At 39.9% G+C, this 10,567-nt stretch overlaps 1 protein-coding gene across 10 annotated transcripts in view; it reads left to right on the top strand.

Annotated features, from left to right (window-relative positions):
* Positions 1 to 10,567, top strand: part of pax2b (paired box 2b) — a 32,771-nt gene that overhangs the window by 15,644 nt on the left and 6,560 nt on the right. For all 10 annotated transcript variants that reach the window (XM_014007003.1, XM_014007007.1, XM_014007000.1 and 7 more), the window contains exons 7-9: positions 1,240 to 1,354; positions 7,316 to 7,417; positions 9,973 to 10,059. In XM_014007003.1, the coding sequence (XP_013862457.1) occupies positions 1,240 to 1,354; positions 7,316 to 7,417; positions 9,973 to 10,059 (304 nt within the window). The remainder of the gene's footprint in view (positions 1 to 1,239; positions 1,355 to 7,315; positions 7,418 to 9,972; positions 10,060 to 10,567) is intronic.

The raw sequence follows: 10,567 nt of genomic DNA, 5'->3' as shown, positions 1-10,567 counted from the left end.
TGTGTGTGTGTGTGTGTGTGTGTGTGTGTGTGTGTGTGTGTGTGTGTGTGTTTTCCCTTCAGGAAAATGTGGCCCTGTTAGCCAGTGTCTGGGTTCTGTAGCGGGGCATTAAAAAGCCATTCTGGAGATGCAAAACTCAATGGATTCACCCCTCCCACACTTCTGCCAGCCATTTGGTCATCCTTTTCAGACCCATCTTTTCAGTTTTCTCCCTCCTGCCCTTTATCTGCATGATAAAACGCCTGTTTGGCGTCTGAGGCCGGCGAGAATAGAGGAAAACATCCGACATTGTGCCAGCGAACAGTTGTAGCAGACAATTAGAGTTTATCTGCGATAGTGACAGACAAGAGCGGGGTCACGGGCGTCCCCCCCCGTGGGAGAGCGGCCCACTGAACCACTCACACTGGGCTTTGGATAAACATTGTCAACACTCAGACTCCGGAAGTCTCATCTCATTAAAAAAAACCTGCTAACATCTGTCACTGGTGTCTTTGAGGGGGCTTTTTTTTTACAAAAAGAGATTATTTTGATGAAAAGAGAAAGAAATTCTTATTACATGTTTTATTTTAAACTAAAGGGTCTATTCAGAGAAATTACAAAAGGACTTATTTTGTTTGTTTGACTGTTGAATTTTGAGCCCTTTACACCGGAGAGGAACAGGGTTTAGCTTATAAAACTCAGCAGAAAGGGTTGAGTTTCTTTAAACTCAGCATGATGGGCAAAAACTAAATCATATAGTAGCATCTTTCAGTTCAGACAGGTCTAACATTTGTTACTTTGTTCTGTGATTTAGTTGAACAAGAATTGCAGGACAAAATCTTGCAGCAAATGAAAGGAAAAGCTAAATCCATAAAGGTGGTCTGCACTCCAAGTGAGCAAAAAGCAAAAGTGAAATGTGTTTCTTAAACAGGACCACATGGTGTGTCTGTAACAAAGCAGAACTGCTTTCTCCCTTGGCTGACCAGGAGCAGGACTGCAGCGAAGCACAAAGGGCCAGCTGACGCCTTGGCTTTTCACTCATCTCAAAATCCCACTTCCTCTCAGACAATACCAAAATACATTCATGATATGCTTGAACTGCCACCCTCCAGCACACACACACACACACACACACAATGCTCTCATCCAAATTTATACCCACCCAGGCTTGTGTGGAGTGCTTAATGGAGGAGGAGAAAAAGGAGGATTTCCATCTTGGTATTGTTTGGTTGTGTAATCATTCAACTGTCCTTTTCCCAGGCTAATGAGTACTCGCTGCCTGTCCTGAATTCCAGCCTGGACGAAGTCAAGCCCAGTTTATCCTCTAGCGCCAACCCAGACTTGGGCCCCAGCGTGTCGCAAAGCTACGCTGTAGGTAAGATCATGTGCCATCCAGTTTGCCTTTATGCTGCCAAAGCCACAGTTTAAGCAGAGGGTGGTGGGGTGGGTGGGGGTTGAACCATGTAAACAAACAGTGCTAAAGATGCTCAAATAAAAATGTGTGTCAAATAAAGGCAAACCAAAAAGTGAAGTGTGAAGACTTTTACTCGAAGCTGAAAAGAGGTTGCAGTGACGTGGTGGAAGCTTAGCAGCTGTCTTCGGTTCAGATTCTGCTGAGCAGGCAGGGTATTGAAAAAAGAAAAAAAAGATTGGGAGCTGTTCAGTCACCGCTGGACAAGGACCTTTGGGTGTCAGCACATCAGAACTATGACTGCGTATCAGGGCAAGGTCTTGAGGAAGAAAAAAACGAAGAAGAAGAAAATAAAACAGCTAGCGTGCAGGACTGGCTGCTCGTTTGGCTGCTGCTGCACTGCTCCCGCGATTTGTCCACCAGGAGACAGTTCGTGCGGCTGAAAGCACGAGTAATGTGCTCCGGTAAATACGCTCTGGCATTTCTGCCGCCTAACTCTAACACCATGATCATTTATTTCACCCTCCTATCGCTCCCTTGCTCTGTCCCCCCCCCCACACACACACACACACACCCCATCCCTCCCTCCCTCCACCCCAGAGTTGTCTCCTCTCCTTGTCACAGTTAATGACCGGCTGGCTAATTGAAATATTGCTTCGTTGTTACAGTGTTATTACCAAGAAGAAGGTTAAGTTTACTGAAAGTTTACGATGACTGTCGGGCGCCTGAGATTAATATACGGAGCTTTTATTAAAATTCATATAATTATGCAGCAGCCATCAAAGGCAATGAGTTCTGCGTGGGGGAGGGGGAATGGGGGGGTGATTGAAAATTGCGGCAGCCCTTCTTCTCAAACGATAGCCGAGCAGTCTTATGAGAAAAGAAAGAGCCCTTTTCTCATTAATATGTGGGAGGTAGATTTCCCCCTGTAAGGCGGGCCTCCTGAGAAGAAAGGTGTGTGTTTGTCCTTTGTGTACGGATGGCCCCGTGGAAAGCAAGCCTGGTTCTGCAGGCAGCTCTGTTTGCACCTGGGATACTTTAGATGGTCTCTGCAGGAAAGGCTCTCCTTACTTCTTCACAGGTGCAAGAGAGAGGAGAAAGAAAACAAAAAAAAAATTTCCTGCCTTGTGATCATATCACAGTGTTCTTGTGTTTGTTTGAACAGGAAAAGCACTTGTTTTAGCCGTTTATTCCGTGCCTTTCAATGTTCACAGGAGGCAAAGAAATAAAGCATACAGAGGTCAAACTAATGGAACAAACATCAACTCAGACTAGCTTGATAATTACTATTTGGTTAGTGGCTTCTCTGCTTGGTTTTCCCTCAGTGGCTGCCTGTGTGGATAAGATGTGATATTCAGGTGTGTGGTCTTCCCTAATGGCTGAGTATTACAGTTTACTTGCCAGCGATAAGCTTACCAGAGGAATTTTAAGCCGTGCAAAAAGTGGTAAATTATCTGCCGTATTTAGGCTGAGATCCAATTCCAAATTAATTGCGCCTTTATGGTGGGAAGGACCGGAGAACACGCTCATCCTCAGCATGTTTTTCAGCCGCCAATTAAAATGCCTGCACTTATTGATCTTGTTGATTTCATGCCCCGGAATTTGCATAATCTATTAAAGATGAATGATTCATGAAGTGCTCGTTGCCAGAGACCGGGATTCTCAGTGAACTGAAAGAGTTGAGCGATAGAAATCTTTTGTGTCCTCTGCTTCATCCGATTTGGCCTCAAAAGTATACCTCCAATGAGAAAGGGATTTTAGGGCATTGTGCACATCATCGAAATTCAGAGGCTTCCATTAAAAGTGCTTTTTTTCTCTCTATTCCTCCCCTCCACATTAATTCTGTATTACCTGCTAAATAGTCCCTCTTACCCCATAAAAACACCAAAGGGTTCCCTGAATATGTGGAAAGGACAATTGCATATTGTGAGGTAATTTCTATTGTTGATATGGGAAGTAATTTCTTTGATGAATTCCCGTTCGAGAGATGGATTTTCATCTTCTTATTCTTGTTCAGTCGAACTGCTTAAAATTCAAATAGTGTGGGTGAATCTGTGAATAGCAGAAGGAGGAGCTCTGAACTTTTTTTTTGCGTATTTTGAGAAATAAATGAGGAGATGGCCTCGATACGGCCAATTGTCCACTATTTCAATAGAGAAGTTTTGGTAGTTTTCCTGAAAGTAGTCGGAGCCCATCTGCTTTCTTGCTGCTGCTTCAGAGTTAAGAGTCATCTTGAGGCGGTGAGTGGTTTCCCTCAGGCTTTTCAGAGGGAGTTTTCACACATCTCCATTCGGAGACTGCATTCTGAATGCTCTTTAAACTCGTGCCCTGCTGGGCCTTTTAATCAAGGCCTCAAAAGGCTCGAAGCCCTTGGGTCAGTGGTACATTTTCTTCTCCCCTTCCGTCTTTCTTGTTAGTTTTTATTTTTTTAAACAAAACTTCATCCAGTGAATTAAACATTTATTTAAAGGTGAGGATGCTCTCAGGGTGAACCGCCCTGAAAGCACCGAGACCCGAGTGACAAACGGACAATGAACATGCCACCCGTGATGCGCGGCCTCCTGACAAACCACTAGCTTGTCTCCCCGCCGGGGGGAAAGAAACGCTCCGAAATTAATGCTCATCTCGTCTTTTACAAAAGCAAACTAACCTTTGAGCACACATTTGATAATGAATGACTTTCAGCTGGTGTTTGGGGAATTAAAGCAATTTGGCTCTCCAAACATTCTTTACTTAGTTGTAATTAATTAGGGTGCAAGATTTTTTTTGGCTTTTGATAAATTGCCCCATTCCACAATACTGCCCTGAAAATGGAGGTCAGAGATTTCTGGTTGTTGCCGAAGCAAACACGAAGGTGTCCCTGTCATGCTAAATTTAATACTCGTGCACGCAAAAGAGTCATTGTCAAACGACTTTGTTTGCGAGCCAAAAAAACAAAAAAAAACAAGAAGGTCACTCTAATTTTCTGTTTGTGCAATAAGAAACTGAACTGATGGCAGCTACAAAAAAATGCAATTCTTTTTGCATTGTTGTGGACTGAGAAAAAAAACATTAAATCAGTTGCCGTGTGGTGCAAAAATCCTGTCCAGCTCAAACTTCAAGCAATTTTGTGATATGATCAACTGGAAGGAAAAATATATTCCCAGTTCAGCGCTTACCGCCATGAGCCACTTCTCAATTTAAGGCGGAAATCAACAGGCTTTTTAAACAGCAAACCAAAAAATCTTTGAATTGATTTTTCTTTTTTCCTTTTTTTTTTGCAAGGGGAAGAAAGAAAGAGAGGGGGGAAAAGAGGCCAGAGGAAAATAAATAGCTTGATTTGCTGGCATTCAATCTAAGGGGACTGTCAGAGGAAGCAGACAATAATATAAAGAAGCCCATCTTTTAATGAGAATCTCAACACACATCTCTGTTGTAAAAACAACAAAGGCTAGGAAGCAGCTAATGAGGCTATCATTGCTGTACAGAGGGTTCTGCGAATGTGCGCCTCTCTGAAAGAGGGCTCTAAAGGGAACATAAAGCAATAGTCACAAAGCTGCTGGCAGTCACCGCCAACAGATTATACAAAAACAGAATTTACCACAGTCGGTATGCCGGCAAATATGCAGCATATTGATTTACATTTATTACACCTATTGGTCGTTTCTTTTTCTTTTTTTTTTTTTTGTTCTCCTCATCAACAGCCTTCAGTAAGTTTTTAGTTTGATTAATCTGCTCTGATTATTGATCTAAACTTGGGCTGAAGTGTGTCTTACTGATGTTGTTTGAGGTCGGAGCGAAGGCTGAAGTTTCCTAAGAGGGTTAAGTTATTGATCACCTGATTTGATTCAGGGGATCAATATGAGAGCTGGTATTGATGAAGTGACCAGCTAGAATTATCTAGTTTCTTAGTCACTGTTGTTAAATACTAGAATTTTGTAATCCTTTGATGTCATTTGGCTAGATTCAAATGTAGAGAGGGATTTTCTACTTGTCTGTTAAAATGTAAAAACAAAAGTCTGCGGGTAAAAAAATAAAATAAAATCCTGGTGTGACTTTCTGTAAATGTTTTGTACGAATTGTAAATGAGACACGTTTCAGAAATACATTGAAGATAAAACGACACTTTTAATACAAGACTGCTCCAGCTGCTGACATAATGAAAAAACATAAAAGCAGGTTCAGTGTTTGTGGAGATCTACAATAGTCACCCTTGTCTACACAAACACACACAATGACTTCACCCCTGCCGGACCCCCACTACAGTACTCCCACAGCTCCCTTTGACTCATGTGCACTGGCTTGTGGCTGACTAATTCTTATTATAAATGAAAGGTCCAGCATGACCTCACTCTTCTCTGTAAAGCTCTTTAACTCACAGCCCTGAAGTCTCAGCGCTTTAACCGAAGGACACATTTCACCAGGGACTCCCAGCCGCTGGTGCTGACAGAAGTTGTTCAACAGAGTTGGTCAGCTTGAGATTTTGATCTGTTGCATGCGTGTGGCATTTTGGTGCTCTTGTTAGTAATCACTTCCATACAGATTTGTGTCGTCTCCTTTGTGTCACTGGGTTTTTGGTTTCTTCTTTCTTGAACGACCAACAGACAAATCTTTGCACTCGAGACATCCAGCGTTTTATTAAAACATCTGTTATACATGCAGCAGTAAATATTAAACCACAATGAGGACCTCCTGCATTAATAATTATGTTTAAGCATGTCTGCATATTGTGTGCATGAAATGCTAAACATGTTAAATGGTTTTGTTTTCAGAGCATCTCTAATATCCGTTTAAAATAACTAAAACACTTGTTATAATCTATGATTTTACGATGACAGAACAGAATTTGGGACTAGAAGGCCACAATAATTATAGACAGAAAACCTTTATTTCAAGGCTATTCAACTAAATTGCTCTGGTGGCCACAGTTACAGCAGGCCAACAGCTCAGGGCCCAAACATTCAGCAATTATAGTCATTAAATAAACAAACCAGGTATTAAGATACATTTGAATTAGTTTATTTTGCAGCATTTAATCATACAACATACAGAACCCATTGTAATAAAAGTAGTGCAGTTGAAACTATATCAAAAACAAAAATAAAACATTAATGCCCTTTTTTAACAACAATATTTTTTGACATCCCTGACTTGCCAGTTTTTAAAAACCAGTTTTATCGTTATTTATTTAAGTTTTATCTTCAACTGCTTGCTTTAACTATCTTGGGTGTTCAAAGATTTTTTTACCAGGTTTTAAGATTCATATGTTTCTGTAGATTGCACACATCTGTCTCAAACTAAAGCAACTTATGGTAATTAAAACAGAAAACTGGGAGTTTGGGCTTAAGAGATGAATGAAGCAATTGGCGGGCTGGACTTTGGTTGGCCCACAGGCCGCCAGTTGAATAGCCCTGCTTTATTTACTAAAACTGAGAAATCTGCAAGCAGCAACTTTCTTAATATTGATGAAAGTTGCTTGATTTCCTAGACTTTTTTTAAACAGCAACATTGCTGCTCTACTGTACCAAGATGCGTTTTATCCACTAGGTCCTCATTAAAGCTCTTTCTGGAGATGAGCTCCTCTTTGTGTCCAAGTGACCCTCACACAGCTGACAATATAGCGGGGGCCTCCCTCACTCCGGTCTCTGTGTATTGGGGTTATGCGCTGTGGTCCAAATATCCCTGTGGCCAGGGAGGACAACCCGGCCGTCACTCTCAATTACAGAGCTGAATATCTGCAGCCCAGTAAATGATGCTCTGCCTGCAGAGAGGCCTGCCCAGTGTTCTGACTAAAGGCTGTTATATGCAGACAAGTTTGAACTGGTTGGTGAGCAGACATGACTCAAAGCAGGAACTAAGAGTTAGGAATAAATGTCTGACTGATCCTAACCCTTTAGATGACAAGTATTTTTGTGTGTGTATGTGTGTTCACTTTTGCCTCTGCAGGCCGAGATATGGCCAACACAACCTTACCTGGGTACCCCCCTCACGTTCCCCCCACAGGCCAGGGCAGCTACCCAACCTCCACGCTCGCTGGAATGGTTCCTGGTGAGTCAGAGTTTTTTTTGCTATTCTACTTTGTTAGTTCCAGTTCTTGTTGCTTTCAAAATAGGTAGAAGCAGAGATGTATACTTTAATGTCAAATTATACAATAAAGGCAATGAATACTGACATGAAGAGTAAGAGGTTCACACTTCTTTATATTACCTGTGCATTAACTATTAATTTGGACAAGATCGATCTGTAATCAAAGAGGAGAAGATAGGCTTCCTGTTTCTTGCATGGGTGTTCTCATCTGTTTGTCTTTGAAAAGAAGACCTGAATTTTATTGCCTGGCTGGATTATTGCAAAGATAAATGTAAAAAATAAGACATCCAACTTGCAGCAGACTCAGACCCCTGAAAATACTTTGCTAAAGCTATAAATTATGGGAACTTTGAGATTTTTTTTATTAGAAGGATTGTTCAGATCTTTTGGGTTCTATGGAGAGAATAGAAACAAATACTATCTAACCCGCTGTAGACAGCATTTTGAACAATTTCAAACACAGGAACTAGAGCTGACGACAAATCCAATTGTGGACAATAAAATGGTGGATTGCTATTGTAAAATAACTTTAATTTAAAAAATGTATAGCGATTTTTACACAGTGTTGGATAAAGTACCACAAAGTGATACTTAAGTAAAAGTACAAGTATCTTACAAAAAAATTACTTTGGTAAAAGTTAAAGTCTCCTTTTGGAATATTAAGTAAAAGTCTAAACGTAACTGATATTTTTTTGTACTTAAGTATTAAAAGTAAAAGTATTGATTTAAAATAAGCAGTTAGATTTTCCATGATGACATTTATTAGGAGGTGACCTCCCCCAAAAATACAGAAATGAATATTGTTTTAAAATAATTAATTTATATTAAATTTAGGATGCACTAGTCTAGATGTTTCAGTTTATATACATATATCAAGGGTGCTCAAATTTTTTCTCCAAAATGAAAATCTATCCGAGGGCTGCGGCCAAATACAATAATATAATTCATGAAATACAAATACTTCTTAAGTACAGTCCTTTTACTTTAATGGTTGTGTCCTGCTGGAGTGTGACATTTGTTTGTGTACAAACTAATACGGTATCAGAATTTTAAACAGTCATACTTCTCATTCAACCACAATTAAATTCACTCTAACTAGGAGGCACAATTTATATGGACAGTATTGATTTTTCACAATAACAATTTGGAATGAAAACAAGCAAAAAAGAAATAAAAGTAACAACTTTGTACTTATTGCCTTTTTAAAAAATGTAAGGAGTAGAAAGTACAGATAACTGTGTGAAAATGTAAGAAGTAGAAGTAAAAAGTAGGCTGAAAAATAATTACTCAAGTAAAGTACAGATACACAAAAATTCTACTTAAGTACAGTAACAATGTATTTGTACTTAGCTACTTTACAGCTCTGTTTTTCTGAAAAAATAATTTAGAAACAACAGTTTTGCATCACACGTCTTGTTGTGGTCTTGTTCTAACTAGCAGCTTATCAATGGTTTAGGATCATGAGTTAAATTTAGAACTAATGTGCTTCAAACTGAGTCCCTTCAAAGAGCTATCCACAGCAGGTAAGATATTAGTTGTGCATAAATTTTCTACCAAACCTCACTTCAAAATACCTGAACTATCATGTAAAAGACTCAGTTTGTTTCTATGTTTTTTTGCATATTTTTGTGAATGTTTTATTATTGAGTGCTGTAGACATTTAAATACGGCTTTTATAAATGCAGTATTTGGAAAAGTGATGTGCTTTACATTATCTTCTGGCAACAGCAAAGTCGGTTTAACAGCTGACAGTAAAACTAAAGGCAGACGTGGGCAGCCTGCGCTGGCAGTCTGTCTTTATGTTTAGATTTTGCTTAATATAACTATTAAATCATGTGGGAGGAAAAGAGTCAAGTCAAACCCGCTTTTACTTTCCATTTGTTCTCCTGCGGCAAACAAGTAGAAGATGAGCATCCTAATCCCATGCCTTGTGGTTATGCGTTACAACCAGTTCATCCCATATACAACCACTAAGTTTTAGTGACAAGAGCAAAACACGGTTAAAGCAAAGCCATTTCTCAGCAGGCTCGTATAAAATCCTGCCTTTACTATCTCATAAAGGCAGGAAACATGTAAAACCAACACCAGTGTTCGCTGACATCCAAGTTACTTCTGTTGCGAGAAGGACCGAAGGGCGACTTCGGACTGGAGATGTTAAAACTCCCCTAAGAAAGGTGGCAAGATTTATAGCAGCAAATCAAAAATGTATGCATGAAACTGTTTATTACCACTCTGTATTTATTAGACTGGTTTGGAATATGCCGGAGGAAGAAGAATGGGCAGATATCCATAAATGGGACAGGGAAAGCCGCCTTCAGTGTCACATCCTGTATTGTTCAGTGTTGCATAACTTAAGTGAAATGAAAAAGAAATAAATTACTTGCCTGACTGGCTGCACATTGATGACTATCATTCCCCGCCTCAAATTGCATCCAGTTTTTTTGAATGACGAGAGACGACTGCACGTGAAGCGGTGAGGACTGAAATGCTAATTGATTTGTTGTTTCGTCTTGCAGGGAGCGAGTTTTCGGGGAACCCCTACAGTCATCCGCAGTACACAACTTACAACGAAGCCTGGCGATTCAGCAATCCAGCATTACTAAGTGAGTCACAATCTATATAAATAGTCAGGCTACATACAAAATTCCAGGTTTAGTGCTCCTGTTTGAACTGATTTTGAGAGGTGCGTCACTCAAATGGCGAATTACAAATCACTTGTATTAATCTTCATCCCATTTTCAGCTAAATGCAAAGTAAAAAGTCAGTACTAATATATAATACAACCTGGTACTTCTATAGTGCTAACATACAGCCTATATAATTGAATAATTTGTTCCCCTGTAAATACAGGTTGCATACCTGGTAAGTATCAGGTACATTTCAGCTAAGTACCTGATGTGTACCTGGTATGTAACAACTAAGTACTCAGTAATTTCCAGGCAAGTACCAGGTACATACAGCGGGTAAAATAAGTATTGAACACGTCACCATTTTTCTCAGTAAATATATTACTAGAGATGCTAATGACATGAAATTTTCACCAGATGTCGGTAACAAACCAAGTGATCCATACATACAAAAAAATCAAACCATAAATGTCCAGAAATGAAG

Source organism: Austrofundulus limnaeus, unplaced genomic scaffold (genome assembly GCF_001266775.1).
Source record: "Austrofundulus limnaeus strain Quisiro unplaced genomic scaffold, Austrofundulus_limnaeus-1.0 Scaffold39, whole genome shotgun sequence".
Classification (NCBI taxonomy): domain Eukaryota; kingdom Metazoa; phylum Chordata; class Actinopteri; order Cyprinodontiformes; family Rivulidae; genus Austrofundulus; species Austrofundulus limnaeus.
This window is presented reverse-complemented; position numbering and strand designations above follow the sequence as displayed.